General features: G+C 45.7%; 1 protein-coding gene across 1 annotated transcript; it reads right to left on the reverse strand.

Annotated features, from left to right (window-relative positions):
* Nucleotides 1–5,354: 5,354 nt before the first annotated feature.
* ZNF835 (zinc finger protein 835) lies at nt 5,355–11,261 on the reverse strand. Its single transcript, XM_019928838.3, is given in 4 exon segments — nt 5,355–6,363; nt 6,366–7,880; nt 9,827–9,918; nt 11,057–11,261. Coding segments are annotated over 2 exon segments (1,527 nt in total). The 5' UTR covers nt 7,839–7,880; nt 9,827–9,918; nt 11,057–11,261; the 3' UTR covers nt 5,355–6,309.
* Between the last annotated feature and the right edge of the window lie 10,272 nt (nt 11,262–21,533).

The raw sequence follows: 21,533 nt of genomic DNA on the forward strand, positions 1-21,533 counted from the left end.
TGCCAGGCTTCAGGGACCAGCAGGAATGAGCAGTCTTCCCCCAAACTTTCCCCTGGGCTGGCTCCTTTTTGTCATTAGCCTCTCATCTCCTGGTAGAGGGCTGCGCAGCCCCGCAAATGCCACCAACCCCTTGTCAATGAAAATAATCAATAAATATATAATAAAAATAGAAAAGAGTTTTATTTGCGCCAAACTGAGGACTATAGTCCAGAAGACAGCCTCCCAGATTATTCTGAGAAATTTCTCCGGAGAAGCATGGTTTTCAGCACAGTGTTATATACTGTCAGAGCAAAGAACATTAAATAAGTCAGAGGTACATTTCTTCAAGGTTTCAAAACCAAAACCAAACTAAACAAAAACAGACCAGCGCGTATACAGCGAGTATACAGAGAGTCAGTATGGCCTTGGCACCTGGGAAGGGAGTCTTATTGAGGGAGGACCAGCATTGGCATCCCAGGAAGGGAGGCATTTAACCTTTCTTTTTAACACATTCTTTACTTCTGGTTAGTGTGCCCTTTTCTTCAATAATTAAAGCAGATGTACAATGCATGTTTGACAGGCCACAAACAGGCTATTTTAGTTAGCATAAAATTCAAATTAACTCATGTAAAATGCAGAATGACTTCCCCATACCTTTTAAAATCCCCTTCATAACGTTCATCATTATCTGAGTTAGCTGATGCTTTTATTCATTTACATGTTTAGGGCTGGTCTTGTCAGAGTCGTTCAGAGCTTTTTAATTTATTTTATTGATTTATTATTGATTTATTTTAATAAAATAAATTTTATTTATTTATTTTATTTATTTGTTTTATTGAAGTATACTTGTAAATACTTGATTTACAATGTTGTGTTAGATTCCAGATTTTAGTAGGAAGGCTTTCAGCTTTTCATCATTGAGTATTATCTTGCCTGTGGGTTTGTCATAAACAGCTTTTATTATGTTGAGATATGTTCCCTCTATACCCACTTTCATAACTTTTTATCATGACTGGATGTTGAATTTTATCAAATACCTTTTCTGCATCTATTGAGATGATCATGTGGTTTTTTTCTTTTCTTTTGTTGATGTGGTATATCACATTGATTGATTTGTGTATGTTGAACCATCCTTGTGACCCTGGGATGAATCCAACTTGGTTGTGGTGTACAAACTTTTTTATGTGTTGTTGGATTCAGTTTGCTAATATTTTGTTGAGAATTTTCCCATCTACATTCATCAAAGATATTGGACTGTAATTTTCTTTTTTTGGTGGTGTCTTTGTCTGGTTTTGGTATCCGGGTGATGCTGGATTCATAGAATGTCTTTGGGAGTGTTCCCTCCTCTTCAATCTTTTGGAAGAGTTTAAAAAGGATTAGTATATAAGTTCTTCTTTGTATGTTTGGTAGAATTCACCTGTGAAGCCATCTGGTCCTGAACTTTTGTTTGTAGGAAGTCTTTTTTTTTTTAAATTACAGATTCTATTTTATTTCTAGTGATTGCTCTGTTCAAATTATCTATTTCTTTTTGATTCAGTTTTGGTACACTGTATGTTTCTAAAAACTTGTCCATTTCTTCTAGGTTGTCCAATTTGTTGGCATATAATTGTTCATAGTATTCTCTTTTTTTATTGCATTTCTGTGGTATCAGTTGCTATTTCTCCTCTTTCATTTCTTATTTTGTTTATTTGGGTCCTCTCTCTTTTCTTCTTGGTGAGCCTGGCCAAAGGTTTGTCAGTTTTTTTTACCCTTTCAAAGAACCAGCTCTTTGTTTTATTGATTTTTTTCTATTACTTTTAAAAATCTCTATTTTATTTCCTCTCTGATCTTTATTATTTCATTCCTTCTGCTGACTTTAGATTTTGTTTATTCTTCTTTTTCTAATTCTTTTAGGTGGTAGGTTAGTTTGTTTGAGATTTTTCCTATTTCTTGAAGAAGGCCTGTATCACTATGAACTTCCCTCTAAGAACTGCTTTTGCTGCTTCCCATAGATTTTGTATGATTGTTTTCATTGTCATTTGTCTCAAGGTATTTTTTAATTTCCTCTTTGATTTCCTCCTTGAACCATTGGTTTTTTAGTAGCATGTTGTTTATTCTCCATGTAATTGTTGTTTTTCTCATTTTTTTTTCCTGTGGTTGATTTCTAGTTTCATGCTCTTGTGGTCAGAAAAGATGCTTGAAATAATTTCTATACTCTTTTAAATTTGTTGAGGCTTGTTTTATGCCCTAGTATATAATCAATCTTAGAGAATTTTCCATGTGCACTTGAAAAGAATGTGTATTCTGGCTTCTTTTGGATGTAATGTCCTGAAAATATCAATTAAGTCTAACTGTTCTATTGTATCATTTAGGATCTCTGTTGCCTTATTGATTTTCTGTCTGGAAGATCTGTCCATTGATGTGAGTGGGGTGTTGTAGTCCCATTGATTTCCACCTTTATGTCTGTTAGTATTTATTTCATGCATTTGGGTGCTCCTATATTGGTGCATATATGTTGACAAGTGTAATATCCTCTTCTTTTATTGTTATATAGTGTCCTTCTTTATCTTTCCTGTTTATAGCCTCTGTTTTGTTTGATATGAGTATTGTGACCCCTGCTTTCTTGTCATTTCCATTTGCATGAAATATCTTTTTCCATCCCCTCACTTTCAATCTATGTGTGTCCTTTGCCCCAAAGTGGATCTCTTGTAGGCAGTATATTGTAGGCTTTTTTGGTTTTTTTTAATCCAACCTGCCACTCTATGTCTTTTTATTGGAGCATTTAGTCCCTTGTCATTTAAGGTAATTGTTGATAGATATGTACTTATTGCCATTTTAAACCTTGTTTTCCCATTGATTTTGTATTTCTTCTTGTTCCTTTCTTTTTGTTTTTCCTTTTGTGGTTTGATGATTTTCTTTTGTATTATGCTTGTGTTCTCTTCTTTTTGGTTTTCATGAATCTATTGTATGTTTTTTGATTTGTGGTTACCCTGTTTTTCAAGTATGTTAACATCTTCCTATATCTACTTGCTTGGACTGGTAGTCATATAAGCTGAAAAACATTCTGAAAAAAAATAAACCCACTACATTTTCTTACTCTCCTCCCCCACATTGTATGATTTTGATGTCCTCTTTTACATCTGCATGTTTATCCTTCTGCCATTCATTGTGGTTATCAGCACTTTCACAGAAAATTTTGCAGAAAATTTTTTTGATTTTTAAAAAATCTGTGCACTGGCTTATTTAAGTGATTTACTTTCCAGTTGTGATTTTCTCTTTCCTATAGAGTCTTGCTGCTTTTCTATTTAGAGAAGGCCTTTCAGTATTTCCTTTGGGCTAGGTTTTACTATTGCTGTATTCTTTTACTTTTTGCTTATCTGAGAATTTCTTTATCTCTTCTTCTATTCTATTCTTCTTCTAAATAATCTTGCTGGGTAGAGTATCCTAGGTTGCAGATTTTTCCCTTTCAGGACTTTGAATGTATCTTGCCACTCCCTTCTAACCTGCAATGTTTCTGTAGAGAAATTACCTGATAGCCTTATGGGGGTTCCCTTGTAATTAACTTTGTTTTTCTTTTGCTGCCTTTACAATCCCCTCTTTAACTTTTGCCATTTTAATTATGATATGTTTTGGTGTAGGTCTGTTTGGGTTCATCTTGTTTGGGACCCTCTGTGCTTCCTGTACCTGGATATCTCTTTCCTTCTTTAGGTTTGGGAAATTTTCAGCCATAATTTCTTCAAATACATTTTCAATCCTCTTTTCTCTTTCTTCTCCTTCTGGTATCCCTATTTTGCATATATTGGCATGCTTTACATTATCCCATAGGTCTCTTATATTGCTTTCTTCTTTTTTTTTTCTTCATTTGGCTTTCTGTCTGCTGTTCTGATTGGGAGATTTCCATTATTCTATCTTCCAGATCACTTATTCATTCTTTTCCAAATTCAATCTGCTATTTATTGTCTGTAGCTCATCTTTCATCTCACCAAATGAATTTTTAAATTTTTCTTGGTTCCTTCTATAGCTTCTAGTTTCTTTTTACAGTAATCTGCATTTCTATCAATATCTCTTCTTAATTCCTTCAGTATTTTCATTATCTCCTTTTTTAAATTCAGTGTCTATTAGACTGAGGAGGTCTGTTTCATTGTTTGTTCTTTCAGGGGAATTCTCTTGATCTTTTAATCTGGAGTGATGCCTCTGCTTCTTCATTTTACTTATATTTCTCTTACCCTATGGGTTTAGGAGGAACAGTTATCTACTGTGGTCTTAGAAGGCTTTTTTGTTTGTTTGTTTTTATGTTGGCTAAACATGCTGCATGTCTTGCGGGATCTCAGTTCTCTGACCAGGGACTGAACGTGGGCCATGGCAATGAAAGCACCAAATCCTAACCACCAGACCACCAGGGAACTCCCAAGGGCTATTTTTATATGGAATGTCCTTGTGTAGCCTGTGTGGTTTTAGTACTTTTGGTGCGAGGGCTGCTTTTAGTATGGATGCCTGCTGCGTCTTTCCTCAGTGTGTGCTGGCCATTATCTGCTTGATAGGGGGTGTGACTGGTGTTGCGGTGACCAGAGCCTGCCCTGGATAGTGAGTGGGGCCTCCTCTTTGATCTGTGGTTTTCACTGCCCTGTTGGGGTAAGGGCATGCTCCCTAGTTGTTGGAGTAGAGGCCCCCAGACCCATTTCTAAGCTGTGGTGTGAGGGGGGTGGGATGGGAGAGGAGTCAGTGAGTATTCCTCAATTGGAGCTGCCCATCAGGCAGCACGCTGTGGTGTCACTTGTCACCTGTCGTGTGGGCTCACAAAGCACACTGTTGTTGGCACTGCCCTCGGCCCTGCTTCCACTGCGGGAAGGCAAGAAATCAGCCCAGATGTCCCTCAGGTGCTGTGTTCACAAAACTACAAGCACAGATTTGTAGACACTGATCCACTGAAGTCAGGTATCGGGACTGCAGCGGAAGCAGCCCAGACTCCAGGCCAGCCACACAGCTGCTAATGCCAGACTATCCCAACTGTGGGAACACCTGCAGTCCACTTGGCTGTCCTGCAGGCACTGAGTTTACAAAGGTGGTGGCAGTAATGTAAATCCAAGGTGTGGACAGCCGCTGAGGATCAGCTCTGATTTCAGTCCCGCCTCCACTCTGTGGCCAATCGCTGGTGCTTACACGTTCCCACACTCCCAGAGGTCAGAGAAAGAGGCTGGTATGGTGGGCCCTCCCCTTCCCAACATCGAATGAAACTGGTCCAGACCTCCAGCACCACCCTGCATGGGAAACACTAAATGGACATTCTGGGCGACTTGTTACTTGGCAAGAGCTAACAGAGACAACAATGAAAGTCAGGACTTTGAGTTGGGGGAAAACATCTGGAAAGGGGAGGTGTTTCCTCATACTGAAAAAAAGACTGGGGTCCACTCTAAAAATCACCCTCCACAGGTCTGTCAGGGGAGAGGTGCTTCCTTCTAAAACAACTTTCCCTGCCCTGGAGTTCTCTGCTCATTTTTCTCTAATTTTGGAAGCACTGTTTCAGTCCTAGGGATCCACATTTATTCGTTTATAAATTTATTTATTTATTTACTTATGGCTGCATGGGGTCTTCATTGCTGCATGTGGGCTTTCCCTACTTGCGGCGAGCAGGGGCTACTCTTCGTTGTGGTGTGTGGGCTTCTCATTGCGGTGGCTTCTCTTGTTGCAGAGCACGGGCTGTAGGTGCACAGGCTTCAGTAGTTGTGGCTCACGGGCTCTAGAGTGCAGGCTCAGTAGCTGTGGTGCATGGGCTTAGTTGCTCTGCGGCATGTGGGGTCTTCCTGGACCAGGGCTCGAACCCATGTCCCCGACATTGGCAGGCGGATTCTTAACCACTGCACCACCAGGAAGTCCCCACATTTATTCTTAAGACCCTGCTCCCTGTTACCATGCCAACTGCACCAAAGGAACTGAACCTTTTATTTAAATGTGTGGACCAAATGTCTACTCAGTCATAAAATGATCAAAAGGCCGACCAGAGACCCACAGATATATCTTCGGGTCTACTTTCATGGGTCACAATTAGAATTTTGAACCAGGGAGGTGGTGGAGGTGAGTCTGATAGATGCGAGGTCCAGTCCTGACCCTGTGACATCCTTCCTGTGTGATCTCGGGCACCCCACGGAGCCTCCCAGAGCCTTGGTTTCCTCATTGGCAACGTGGGGATGGTAGGGTATCTACCCGCTAGTGCTGAGAGCCCGAGCACAAGGTATAAAAGGCTCAGCAGGGTGCCTGCCTATAGGAGGCCCTGGCAGCCCTCAGCCCTCATTCTTGGGCTGGTCCACCACGGTTTCTGCAGGACCACCCCCGTCAACAGGCTCCTCCTCCTGGTCAGAGCTCAGGTGTTGAGTCAGGTGTGGCAACTGGGCAAAGGTGTCCCCCATCTTCTCGTCAGCGTGTGTCCTCTGGTGTCGAATGAGGGCGGAGGAGAAGCCGAAGGCCTTGCCACAGCCGCTGCACTCGTACGGCTTCTCCCCAGTGTGCACGATGTGGTGCTGGATCAGGTAGGAGCGGTTGCTGAAGGCCTTGCCGCACTCAGGGCACGCGTCGGGCCGCTCGCCGGTGTGTGTGCGCCGGTGCAGCGTCAGCGATGAGCCCTGGCTGAAGGCATGGCCGCAGTCCCTGCACCAGTAGGGCTTCTCTCCGGTGTGGACCTTCTGGTGCTCAATTAGGGAGGACACGTGGCTGAAGGTGGTGCCGCACTCCAGGCACTTGTAGGGCCGCACCCCCGTGTGCACGAGGTGGTGCTGCACCAGGTGCGAGCGGTTGCTGAAGGCGCGGCCGCAGTCCCGGCAGGCGTAGGGCCGCTCTCCAGTGTGCATGCGCCGGTGCTGGCTCAGGTGCGACACCTGCGTGAAGGCCTTGCCGCACTGCGTGCACGTGTACGGCTTCTCGCCCGTGTGGATGCGCCAGTGCTCGGCCAGCGAGGCGCTCTGGCTGAAGGGCGCACCGCACTCGGGGCACGTGTAGGGCTTCTCGCCCGTGTGCACGCGACGGTGCTGCACCAGGTGCGTGATCTGCGTGAAGGCCTTGGCACACTGGCCACAGGCGTAGGGCCGCTCGGCAGTGTGCGTGCGCTGGTGGCGGATGAGCGCCGAGGAGAAGCGGAAGGCCTTGTCGCACTGTGCACACACGAATGGCTTCTCGCCCATGTGGATGCGCTGGTGCTCCAGCAGGGAGGAGCGGTTGCGAAAGGCCTTGGCACACTGGCCACATGCAAAGGGCCGCTCGCCTGTGTGCACACGCCGGTGCTGCGCCAGGTGCGTGGGGCGCATGAAAGCCTTGCCACAGTCCGCACAGCTGTGTGGCCGCTGGCCCGTGTGTGTGCGCCGGTGCGCCGCCAGGTAGGAGCCCTGGCTAAAGGCCTTGCCGCACTCACCGCATGTGTAGGGCCGCTCGCCCGTGTGTGTCTGCCGGTGCAGCATCAGGTGCACGCTCTGGCTAAAGGCCTTGCTGCAGTTGGGGCAGGAGAACGGCTTCTCCCCCGTGTGGGTTCTTTGGTGCAGGGTGAAGGCCGAGCAGTAGCTGAAGGCCTTTCCACAGTCCTGACACTTCCACGGCTTTCTGGTTCCACCACCTCGTTCCTCCTCCTCCTCTGCGCTGGCGTCTGTGTTCTTCTGGTTTGGGTTCTTTCTTGGTGCACCGCGCCTCTGGGGCCTGCAGTCAGCCTGGGTAGTTGTGGGGCTCGATCTGGTCCTGGGGGTTCTGGTGCATTCATCAAGCTCTGGGATGCAGTCCTCAGTGGGGTCTTCCTCGTGGACCTCCTGGTTCTCCCGGCCATCCCTGAAATGACCTTCGTGTTTCGGGGTTTCTTCCAACTCAGAGTCTTGCTGGACGGCAACCGTCAAGAGTCCTTCCATCCCGGCTTTGTGAGCTGCTGCCTCGATTTCACATCTTCGTTACTGGATGAGAAAGAAAGAGAGGGAGGGAGGGAAAGAGGGAGGGAGGGAAGGGAGGGAAGGAAGAGGAGGAAAGAAGGAAAGAAAGAAAAAAGAATGACAACAAAAAACCAAACAGGTTTGTCACCTGTCCCGGGCTGGAAAAGGATCAGTGCAGGGTCTGTCTACTGACAGTGTGGGTCACATCATGCTTTGTTGCGGGACCATCCTGTGCCTTGTAGGATGTTGAGCAGCGTCCCTGACCTCTACTCACTGGATGCCCCCAGGTGTGACAACCAAAACTGTTTCTAAACCCTGCTGTTATGGGTTCAATTGCGTCCATGCAAAAGATGTACTGAAGTCCTAATCCCTGGTGCCTGTGACTATGTGCACGTGTGGAGAGCAGTCAGTGACCTGCTTTGGGTTCAGCCCCCTGGGGTGGGTGGGCCAAGTGGGGGCCATCCTAGGGGTGATGAGTTTCTCCTGGTATCACCAGCAGCACACCCCTCCCTGAAAGACCCTGCTCATGTGGGTCCAGAGGCCCTGTGTCCGTCTCCCCCCAGCCGCAACCAGCTTCCAGCTTGCTCCCTGCTGTGTGTAAAGTCACACTCACAGGCTGAGCCTGAGCCTCCCTCAGAAGGCTCTGAGCTCCCCTCATCCCCCTGGTGCTCCCCACCCCAACCCCAGCAAAGACGAGCTACAGGTGGCGGCGAGCAGGTGTACAGGAAGGTGTACACGCACAGCAGGTAGAGGAAGCCAGTGAAAGTTTTCACAGGTGGGTGGGCCACATGTCCGGACCAGGAGGAGACATTTCATCTTAACTAGCACACAGAGCACGACCGCCATCAACACAGAGATCCTGATTTCCACTCTGAAATCAACACCGCTCCACCCTAGCCCAAGGCCCAGCAGCATCAGCATTGCCCGGGACAAGTGCAGCGCTCAGGCCTCTCCCCAGGCCTGGTAACTTGGAATCTGCCTTCTGATAAGAGCCCCGGGTGGTTTGTGGGCACAGGAACATCTAAGAGGCACTGGTCCCGGCCACTCTGAAGCCAACTCGGGTGTATTATTATAGTGGCCAAAATAACCAGCACCTGTTGAACACAGACCTATGTGCCCATCACCCTTTAAGCTCTTTTATTCCTCAGTGAGGCTCCCAGAAGTGGCAATACCAGGACCCACACCTGGGCTGCCCAGCTCCAGAGCTTTTCCTCTTCCTCTCTCTCCCAATTAAAATCACTAATGGCAGGACTTCCCTGGTGGTCCAGTGGCTAAGACACCAAGATCCCAATGCAGGGGGCCCGGATTCGATCCCTGGTTGGGGAACTAACATCCCACATGCCGCAACTAAAGATCCCGCACGTCGCAACTAAGACCCTGAGCAGCCGAATAAATAAATACTTTTTAAAAAACCACTAATGGCTCCATAAATGCCACACTCCTCTCCATGGCCTGCACAGCATCTCCCTGACCTCAGCCTCTACAACACCCTCACCTGCTCTGGGCTTGCCCTGCTCCAGCCAGAGCCCTCCTCCCTGTTCCACAAACACTCCAGGCATGCTCCTGCCACAGGGCCTTTGCACTGGCCGTTCCACCTACCTGGAATGCTTGTCCCCCAGCGCAGGGCTCAATGAGCCAAGACTTGGAGGAAGTTATGGAGCGAGGATTCTGGGCCGTGAGCCCAGCAAGTGCAAAGGTCCTAAGGCAGGACCATGATGGAGGTGATGGAGGAACAGTTAAGGGGCTGGGCAGGGTTGGGGGGCGCTGGAGAAGAGTGACCTAGGCGGAGAGCAGGGGAGATTAGATATGGCAGGGTGAGGGCCAGACCATGCAGGGTCTTTCTGCAGAGGTGAGAACTTTGCTGGTGGGAGCCAAATGGGGCCAGTCCCAGTTCTGGTGCCACCCCCACAGGCAACCCTCAGGCTTGAGTGGGGCCTGACTGGGTCCCCAGAGCAGGCAGTGGTACCCACCTCGTGGGTTTGGGAGCATCAGGTCCTGTCCATGTCACTCACGCTGTGGCTCCTGCCGTGGCCACACATGCCTCAGTGGGTCCAGTCAGCATCTGTGAGGAAAAGAAACAGGGACCCCTGAAGGAAGATGCTGGGGCAGGCGCAGGTGGGTGGGTGAAGCAAGAACGCAGGGTGTTTCCTCTGTGTGCACGTGGGGAAGGTAAGTGGATTCAGGGTGGGGTACACCTGGGCCAGTCAGGTGCACAAGCAAGCAACCAAAAGGGAGACAGAGACATGCTCAGAGGCAGACACATGTCACATCACACACAGACACACACATGGAGTTGCATGCAACCACACGGCGGGGGGGGGGGGGCTGTTATACCACCCCCTGCCTTGGCCCTCAGATGCCCTTACACAGTCAGCCATATGCTGTGGCACAGTCCTTCCCATACACAAGGAGGCAGGCAGTCTCGCACACCCACTCAACTCCAAGTGCGTCTGCGGTCACGCCTGCCCATGCACACATGGGTACACACACAACAAAGTCCCACATGCCGCCCTGCTCAACGGGAGGCCTGGCCTGGGTCACCACCCACAGTGGCACTCCTAGTCACACACAGAGTCATGCGGTGGGCAGAGCTCCGCACATATCCAGAGCCGCAGGTTTGCAGGGTCTCCCCCACGCGCAAACAGACACACACACACACACACACACACACACACACACACACACACACGCAGCACCCCCACCCTCGCAGTGTCTCTCATCAATATCCTGTGCACAGCCCTCCACTCAGGCACACCCTGACCATCCAGCTCCATGCTGGCAGGCACACCCACCCAGCCACCCTACGCAGTTGCACAGCCAGGAAGTGTGGAATTATACACCTCACACCCACCTAGGAGAACAAGTTCCACACATGCCCAAAGTCACAGATACGCAGAGGTCCCCAAATGCTCAAATTCACAGGCACAGGCCGCTAGGGTCAGGCACGTGCAAACATGTGGTGACACTTGGGGACGGACTCACATGAAGTCTCATGCACAGATGGGACAGGCGGGCCTACACGCACAGTGACACACATAGCTACACGCCCGCACCGGCACAAAGTTCTGGAGTGGCACGCAGGGCAGGCCTCACACGCACAGGAACACGCCGCTGGAGTTGGGATCATACCGTCACACACACACACACACACACACACACACACACAGGGGACAAGCGTACACACAATCGCGCATCCGCACCGCGGCGCCCTCGCCTCCAGGACCATCTCTGAAGGCCTTGGGCGGCTCCCGCCGAGCCTGGCGGGTTTGGGTCAGTTTCTCCACTGTCTCTGGCCTATCCGGCCCACGCGGAGCCCCGGTGACCCCTCGTCCAGCGGTGGCGCGGACGTGCGGGCCACACAGATCAAGGTATCAGCCACCACAAACTAGCCCAAGCGCCAGGCCGGCCCGGACTGCGCGTGCGCACTGGGAGAGTTGCGGCTCGCTCGGGTCCGTCAAGAACTACAACTCCCAGAAGGTGCCGCGCTGCGCCTGCACAGTGACTCGGGCCCGCAGCGCCGGTGTACGGAAACTACAAGTCCCAGAAGGACGTGCGACCGCACACAGTGGGATGATGAATCTCAGCGGCTCCGGGAGCCCGAGGAGGGCAGGGCGGCTGGGGGCGGGGCTTGGGCGTGTCTACGCGAGCTCCGCTCACCACGACCTGGGCGCCCTGGTGGGCGGGGCCAGTAATATGGGGGCGGGACTCTTCTTCCTCAAGGAGGGGGCGGAGTCCACAGGTGAGGGTAAAAAAGACTCTTAGGATCAGAGAGGCTAAGTGAGTCACCCCAGGCCACACAGCACAGAAAGGGCTTGAGCTGGAGTTTGCAACCCACAGTTCACCCTTAAGCCATGGAAATCATTTGTCTCAGAGATATGATGTAATTCTAGACCAGAGGGAAAAAGGTGATAAACCCATTGACGTGGGCAAACGATTATAGTACAGAACTCGACATAAGAGTCACTATTGGCCTGCTGTTTTTTTGTGTTTTTTTTCGGTACGCGGGCCTCTCACTGCTGTGGCCTCTCCCGTTGCGGAGCACAGGCTCCAGACGTGCAGGCTCAGCGTCCATGGCACACGGGCCCAGCCGCTCCGCGGCATGCGGGATCCTCCCAGACCAGGGCACGAACCCGAGTCCCCTGCATCGGCAGGCGGACTCTTAACCACTGCGCCACCAGGGAAGCCCTGGCCTGCTGTTTTTGTAAAGTGCTTCTCCATAGAGTTAGGCTTCCTAAATTATTCCCTTCATAGGATTAGCCTTCATAAATCCTTCCTTCGGCCATTAGAGAAACGGGCACAAGCTCATTTTTAGACAGTTGGGAAAGCAGAGAAACTTCCTTCGGCCATTAGAGAAATGGGCACAAGCTCATTTCTAGATAGTTGGGAAAGCAGAGAAACGTGTGAATATACAATGGGAAGACGTATGTATGTCACCAGAATCAACATGCTACAGATTGTGAGATACTATATTATTTTACATACTCCCAAGGCTGCCCGTTAAACCATGACACCTGCTTTTTATTGTTTTTAATTGAGGTATAGTTGATGTACAATATTATATGAGTTTCAGGTGTACAGCATAATGATTCAAATTTTTAAAGGTTATACACCATTTATAGTTATTATAAAATACTGGTTATATTCCCTATGTTGTACAATATGTCTTTGTAGCTTATTTATTTTATACATAGTAATTTGTATCTCAATCCTATACCCCAATTTTACGCCTCCCCCCATTCCCTCACTCCACTGGAAACATGCTTTCTTTACCTTTCAAGTTTTTGTTTTATGTGTAGATGTCCAGAGGCATTGTGGGTTTCCTCTCATCCTTCTGGAAGCTTCTGGCCTTGCATGGTAAGAACACGCCCACTGCCCCTCCAAGCCTGGGACTCATGGAGCAGAGCCTCCCAGCCAATCCACAGACCTGTAAGCATGAGAAGAAAGGATTTTTGTTTTAAGCCACCAAGGTTTTAAAATTTTTTTCTGGTTTAGTTTTACATTTGAATAGTTAAAAAACATCAGGGAACTTCCCTGGGGGTGCAGTGGTTAAGAATCTGCCTGCCACTGCAGGGGACACAGGTTCGAGCCCTGGTCTGGGAAGATCCCATGTGCCGTGGAGCAACTAAGCCCATGTGTCACAACTACTGAGCCTGTGCTCTAGAGCCCGTGAGCCACAACTACTGAGCCCACGTGCCATAACTACTGAAGCCCACGTGCCTAGAGCCCGGGCTCCGCAGCAAGAGAAGCCACCGTGAAGCCCACGCACCGCAATGAAGAGTAGTCCCCACTCACCACAACTAGAGAAAGCCCGTGCACAGCAACGAAGACCCAGTGCAGCCAAAAATTAATTAATTAATTTTTTTTAATAAAAATAAAAAACGCCTCTTACACTTTCCTCATAAACCATGTAGGGAGCTCAGAAGGCTGAAGGTTTTTGGGGTTTTTTTTTACTAAAAAGCTTCCCCCCCCCCTTTTTAAAAAAAGGCAGGGATTACTCAAATACAGGAAAGGACCTTTCTATTCAAGTATATGATGTGGAAGTATTATGAAGAAAAACATTTTATTATGCTCATTTCATTATTCTGTGGTTATTAGGAAAAAACGTTCTATTAGTAGCAATTCAAGCAGGGCACAGAGGGAGGGCTCCATCTCTGCCCCACAGTGGGACTTTATCGGGGTGGCCAGGGAGCCAGGGATGGCTGGGTTGGCTCAGTTTGTCCATACATCTGGGGCCTGGCTCTTCTCCATGCAGTGGGTGTTGGGACTGGCCAGACACCTCCATGTGGCTCGCTTGGGCCTCCTCACAGCACAGTGGACCGAGAGTAGTAGAACTTCTCATACAGTGATTCCGGGCTTCAACAGGAGTAAGCCAGGAGCAAGCCACTGAGTGGAGGGTCGATTTGTTACATAGCAGTTTATTGGTAATAAACTGACTGAGACAGAGGCAGGGCCCAGAGATGAGGCTGAAGTGTAGGCCGGGTAATTCAGGTTCTTGTGGGCCATGCTAAGAACACTTCCTGAATGTGCGAGGCAATCGCTGCTGTGCTTTATATCTTTTAAAGCTGGAAGAGGGAATTTCCTGGCTGTCCAGTGGTTAGGACTCAGCGCTTTCACTGCTGGGGCCCCGGGGTTTGATCCTTGGTGGTGGGACTAAGATCCCGCATGCCATGCCGCGCGGCCAAAAAGAAAAAGAAAGCTGGAATAGTCTGCATTTATGATACTACGTGTGCCTGCCTGGTGTGAGTACTGAACACTGTTTCCTTAACCCTTTTGGGAAGTTCTTTCCCTGGCCTTGAATCTTGGTTCTGCTAAGCGTTCAAGGGGGACCCTCTGCAGATTTCCGGGTGGCCCTATTCGCTTCAGTACCTTTTCCTAGGAACTCAGGCCACGTTGGTTTTCCTGGATTCTCAGCTCCATCTCTTCAACTCAGGGGGTCTACAGGGCTCTGCCTGGATTCCTCCCCCTGCACTGTGACCTAGAAACGCTCTTAAGATAGTAAGCCAGGGAAATGGTAGGGCTCCCTTCATTCATTTCCCATATCCCACTGTCCTTTGTGGCCTGATGTGCACTGTCTTAAAAAGCACTATGTTTTATGTTTTGCCCCTTTTATGGTTGTTTCATAAGGGAGGGAAAATCTGGTCCCTGTTACTCCAACTTGGCCAGAAGCAGAAGTCCATGGTGGTTTTTAACTAACATTAGCCTCATTTTGGATAGACAACAACACCAAGTATGATTTTACCAAGGAAAAGCAGAAATAGTTCAATTTATACCAAGAAAAAATATTTTTTCTTGAATGAAAAATAGTGGTGATTTTACTCCAGTGATATAAATTGGGTTGGCCAAAAAGTTTGTTCAGTTAATGAATATATTTTTCAGTAAAGTTCATGGGAAAAATGAAAAATGTGTCTTTTATTTTTACTTAAAACCGAACCAACCTTTTGGCCAACTCAATAGTATCTTCACTCTTAAGGGTTTATGGATACTTGTCTGTCCTTGCTGGAATCATGAGAGGGGACATTTTCCTCAAAGAATGGACGATGGAAACAGCTCAAGGTTCTTTTCCTTTAAATATTTTTGTTTTTATTTTTTATTGAAGTATAGTTGATTTACAAGTTTGTGTTAGTTTCTGGTGTGATTCAGTTATATATACATATATTTATATATAAATATATTTGCATATGTATATATAAAACTGAATATATATATTCTTTTTCAGATTCTTTTCCATTATAGTTTATTACAATGTATTGAATATAGTTCCCTGTGCCATACAGTAGGACCTTGTTGTTTGTCTATTTTATACATAGTAGTTTGTATCTGCTAATCCCAAATTCCTAATTTATCCCTTCCTCCCCTTTCCCCTTTGGTAACCATAAGTTTGTTTTCTATGTCTGTGAGTCTGTTCCTGTTTTGTAAATAAGTTCATTTGTGGTTTTTTTTTTTTTGGACATGCCACCATGTGGCTTGTGGGATCTTAGCCCCCCGACCAGGGATTGAACGTGAGCCCCAGCAGTGAAAGTGCTGAGTCCTAACCACTGGACCGCTGGGAAGTTCCCATTTGTGTCATTTTTTTTTTAAAGATTCCACATATAAGTGATAAATGTGATTTTTAAAATAGTTTTCTTTATAAAGTTATATTTACCTGTTATGAGCTGAATTGTGTCTCCCTCCCATCTTCTCCCGCCAATGATATTTTGAAGTCCTAACCCTCAGTATCTCAGAATGTTATTTGGGGGTAGGGACTTTACGGAGGAAATCAAGTTAAAATTAGGTCATTAGGGTGGGTCCTAATCCCATAGGACTGGTGTCCTTATAAAAAGGGGAAATTTGGATACAGAGCCATGTAGGCATAGAAGGAAGATGATGTAAAGCGACACAGGCCATCCACAAGGGAAGGAGAGAAGCCTGGAACTGATCTTCCCACAAGACCCAACTTTGCTGATATCTTGGTTTCAGAATTCCATCCTCCAGAACCGTGAGGCAATACATTTCTCTTTCCTAAGCCCCCCCAGTTCATGGTACTTTGTTACAGCAGCCCTAGCAACTAATACAGAGGCTATAAACAACAGCTGTGGTTTAGTTCGTTAGCCGTGGGCTGGGTTCAGCTAAGCAGTTCTTCTGGTCTTTCTGGGCCCACTCATGCATCACTGGTCAGCTACGGGCTGACTGGGGACTGGCTCATTTAAGGTGGCCTCACCTATGATGGCTCATTTCTGCTCCAACAGGCTAGCCCGAGCCTGTCCACATGGCAGCTGGGTGGGGTTCCAAGAGTGTGAGCAGAGTCTGCAACACCACTTGAGTCCCAGGCTCCACGTGGATGCATTTCCATGTTCACAGCATTCTATTGGCCAAAGCAAACTACAGGTACAGTCCAGATTCAAGGAGTGGGAAAATGGAAATGTTGCAAGACAGGTGGATGCAAGAAAGGGTGGGAAATTAGCTTCACTTTTTGGGTAATCTATAACACACACACATAAATATAAGCGATCGGATATAGGGGTCACACACACTAGTGGAATTGCACACACTTCTCCTCTATAAAAAATAGATGCAAAGATCTTTCAACTACTCCTTAAGGGATGTTGTTTCCAGACATCTTCTTTCAGGGTCAACCCCTTTCACGCATAATTATTATCATGCTAAAATGTATTCCCAAGTATGGCTTGAATCTCTCTATCCCTTATTGGTAAAAGAAGTCCAAAGGTGGCAAGTACCTAAATTACACCTTACATTTATTTAACGAATCCTCAACTGAAGACCATTTATGTGCTTTCCACATTCTCTCTGGGATGAAGGATGTTGCTGTCAACATCTGGTTTTTCTCAGTTTTAAAAATAGGTGATACTATGGGATGCAGCAAAAGCAGTTCTAAAAGGGAAGTTTACAGCAATGTAATCCTACCTCAAGAAACAAGAAACAACTCAAATAAACAACCTAAACTTACACCTAAAGCAATTAGAGAAAGAAGAACAAAAAAACCCCAAAGTTAGCAGAAGGAAGGAAATCATAAAGATCAGATCAGAAATAAATGAATAAGAAATGAAGAAAGCAATAGTAAAGATCAATAAAACTAAAAGCTGGTTCTTTGAGAAGATAAACAAAATTGATAAACCATTAGCCAGCTTCATCAAGAAAAAAAGGGAGAAGACTCAAATCAACAGAATAAGAAATGAAAAAGGAGAAGTAACAACTGACACTGCAGAAATACAAAGGATCATGAGAGATTACTACAAGCAACTATATGCCAATAAAATGGACAAATTGGAAGAAATGGATAAAATTCTTAGAAAAGCACAACCTTCTGAGACTCAACCAGGAAGAAATAAAAAATATAAACAGATCAATCACAAGCACTGAAGTTGAGACTGTCATTAGAAATCTTCCAGCAAACGAAAGCCCAGGACCAGATGGCTTCACAGGTGAATTCTATCAAACATTTAGAGAAGAACTAACACCTATCCTTCTCAAACTCTTCCAAAATATAGCAGAGGGAGGAACACTCCCAAACTCATTCTACAAGGCCACTATCACCCTGATACCAAAACCAGACAAAGATATCATAAAGAAAGAAAACTACAAGCTAATATCACTGATGAACATAGATGCAAAAATCCTCAACAAAATACTAGCAAACAGAATCCAACAGCACATTAAAAGGATAATACACCATGATCAAGTGGGGTTTATCCCAGGAATGCAAGAATTCTTCAATATACGCAAATCAATCAATGTGATACCCCATATTAACAAATTAAAGAATAAAAACAATATGATCATCTCAATAGATGCAGAAAAAGCTTTCAACAAAATTCAACACCCATTTATGATAAAAACCCTCCAGAAAGTAGGCATAGAGGGAAGTTACCTCAGCATAATAAAGGCCATATATGACAAACCCACAGCCAACATCATCCTCAATGGTGAAAAACTGAAACCATTTCCACTAAGATCAGGAAAACGACAAGGTTGTCCACTCTCACGACTATTATCCAACATAGTTTTGGAAGTTTTAGTCACAGCAATCAGAGAAGAAAAAGAAATAAAAGGAATACAAATTGGAAAAGAAGAAGTAAAGATGTCACTGTTTGCAGATGACGTGATACTATACATAGAGAATCCTAAAGATGCTACCAGAAAACTACTAGGGCTAATCAACGAATTTGGTAAAGTAGCATGATACAAAATTAATGCATAGAAATATCTTGCATTCCTATACACTAATGATGAAAAATCTGAAAGAGAAATAAAGGAAACACTCACATTTACCATTGCAACAAAAAGAATAAAATATCTAGGAATAAACCTACCTAAGGAGACAAAAGACCTGTATGCAGAAAACTATAAGATACTGATGAAAGAAATTAAAGATGATACAAACAGATGGAGAGACATACCATGTTCCTGGACTGGAAGAATCAACACTGTGAAAGTGACTCTACTACCCAAAGCAATCTACAGATTTAACGCAATCCCTATCAAACTACCAATGGCAGTTTTCACAGAACTAGAACAAAAAAATTCACAATTTGTATGGAAACACAAAAGACCCTGAATAGCCAAAAGAAAGAAAAATGGAGCTGGAGGAATAAGGATCCCAGACTTCAGACTATACTACAAAGCTACAGTAATCAAGAAAGTATGGTACTGGCACAAAAACAGAAACATAGATCAATGGAACAGGATAGAAAGCCCAGAGGTAAACCCACACACATATGGTCACCTTATTTTTGATAAAGGGGGCAAGAATATACAATGGAGAAAAGACAGCCTCTTCAATAAGTGGTGCTGGGAAAACTGGACAGTGACATGTAAAAGAATGAAATTAGAACAATCCCTAACACCATACACAAAAGTAAACTCAAAATGATTTAAAGACCTAAATGTAAGGCCAGACACTATAAAACTCTTAGAGGAAAACATAGACAGAACACTCTATGACATAAATCACAGCAAGATCCTTTTGGACCCACCTCCTAGAGAAATGGAAATAAAAACAAAAATAAACAAATGGGACCTAATGAAACTTAAAAGCTTTTGCACAGCAAAGGAAACCATAAACAAGACCAAAAGACAACCCTAGGATGGGAGAAAATATTTGTAAACGAAGCAACTGACAAAGGATTAACCTCCAAAATATACAAGCAGCTCATGGAGCTCAATATCAAAAAAACAAACAACCCAATATAAAAATGGGCAGAAGACCTAAATAGACATTTCTCCAAAGAAGATATACAGATTGCCAACAAATACAGGAAAGGATGCTCAACATCACTAATCATTAGAGAAATGCAAATAAAAACTAAAATGAGGTGTCACCTCACACTGGTCAGAATGGCCATCATCAAAAATCTATGAACAATAAATGCTGGAGAGGGTGTGGAGAAAAGGAACACTCTTGCACTGTTGGTGGGAATGTAAATTGATACAGCCACTATGAGGAACAGTATGGAGGTTCCTTAAAAAACTACAAATAGAACTACCATACGACCCAGCAATCCCACTACTGGGCATATACCCTGAGAAAAGCATAACTCAAAAAGAGTCATGTACCACAATGTTCATTGCAGCTCTATTTACAATAGCCAGGACATGGAAGCAACCCAAGTGTCCGTCGACAGATGACTGGATAAAGAAGATGTGGCACATATATACAATGGAATATTACTAGGCCATAAAAAGAAATGAAATTGAGTTTTTTTGTAGTGAGGTGGATGGACCTAGTCTGTCATACAGAGTGAAGTAAGTCAGAAAGAGAAAAAGAGATACCGTATGCTAACACATATATATAGAATCTAAAAAGAAAAAAAATGGTTCTGAAGAACCTAGGGGCAGGACAGGAATAAAGACGCAGGAGTAGAGAATGGACTTGAGGACACGGGGAGGGGGAAGGGTAAGCTGGGACGAAGTGAGAGAGTGGCATGGACCTATATATACACTACCAAATGTAAAATAGATAGCTAGTGGGAAGCAGCTGCATAGCACAGGGAGATCAGCTCGGTGCTTTGTGACCACCTAGAGGGATGGGATAGGGAGGGTGGGAGGGAGACGCAAGAGGGAGGATATATGGGGGTATGTATATGTATAGCTGATTCACTTTGTTATATAGCAGAAACTAACACACCATTGTAAAGCAATTATACTCCAATAAAGATGTTTTAAAAAAAGAGATTATACACTGTATAGCATTTGGTAATCTTGCTTTTTTTCCCACTTAACTACACATACCAATAACTATTTTTTTTTGTCTTTAAGACTTTTTCTGCAACATATTTTTTTAATGGCTGCCAGTATTGAACCAACACTTTCTAAAAATGTTGACTTTATTTGCTGTATTGTTCTATGAGTATTAACACACACATAGATTCAATACCACCAGCACCACCAAAATCAGGATGCAGAATGACTCCACCCCCCCCAAATCGCCCCTCATTTCCCCCTTTTATAGTCACTTCCTGTCTCTTCCCCTAACCCCTGTCAACAACCAATATGGTTGTCATCTCTATAATTTCACATATTCCAGAATATCATACACGTGTATCAAAGACATCTTTAAGAGGATGGAATGTCCTTGTTGCCATGGTAACCTGAAGGAGGAAGCTCGACTTAGAGAAAGGAATTCAGGAATTGAGAGAAAGAACACACACAGTGATTTGTTGCGGGGGCGTGGGGGGGGGGCAGTTAGGTCCATCCCCTCCCTGCAGCTCGTGTTAGGAATTCCTAACCCTTCCCCCGCAACTGGGGTGAGAGGTTTGAGGTGAACTTCCCAGCAGACATCTCCCCAGGGACCCCAATTCCATGATTCCCGGGGTGGCTGCTGCTGCCCGAGGTCCCACAGACCAAGTTCTCTTTACACTATCTGTAATCTCCCTGCACAGACGTCTGAGGCAGGATTAGAAGCGGCCAATGTTCTTGATGTTTTCCACCTTCTCCATTACCCCATCCAGGTGTCTCATTCAGGTGTCTCACCTGAATCCCCAATACCCCCTTCCCTTGTCTCCTGTCCGCTCCACTCCCCTTCAGTCCCATTCAAGTCTCCACTCAGCAGACAGAAGAAATGTTCGGAGGAAATGAAGTTTAGATACGAGTCAGATTAAACCCCACAGGGGCTTCTTTGCTCAGAATAAATCTCAAATTCTTCTGTGGCCGGCCAGGCCCTGCTGACTTTATCTCCCCCTTGGTCACTGGGCTCCAGCCACAACGGCTTCTTTGCCTCTTCAAAGAACCAACCTCAGGACCTCTGCACCTGCTGTTACTCCCGCCCCTCCTCCCCTGAGCCCTTATGTGGTTCTTTCCTGTCTCCATTCAGGGTTCTGGCCAGAGATCACCTCCTCAGGGAAGTCCACCCTGACTGTCATCTCCAGAGGCCCTCCGTGCATACCTCTGCCTTGTTTCCATCACAAACTTGATGCTCCTCTTGTCTGCTTATTGCATTACTGCATGTTCCCCCATCAGAACGTAAACTCTTAGGACGATGGCACAAAGAATGGAGCTAAGTTTCTGGATTTCTGCTGGTGTATATTTCTCACTGGGAATTGAAAAGATCCAAAGAGAAAAGATAACAACTCTTCCTGATTTCCTATGAAATTATTAAAATATTCTTTTCTTGTTGTTACTTTTATCAGGGAAACAGGAATCCAGTGACAATGAAGATGAGAGGGTCGATGTCTGAGGACAGAA

This window comes from Tursiops truncatus, chromosome 19 (assembly GCF_011762595.2).
Source record: "Tursiops truncatus isolate mTurTru1 chromosome 19, mTurTru1.mat.Y, whole genome shotgun sequence".
In the NCBI taxonomy this organism is placed as follows: Eukaryota; Metazoa; Chordata; class Mammalia; order Artiodactyla; family Delphinidae; genus Tursiops; species Tursiops truncatus.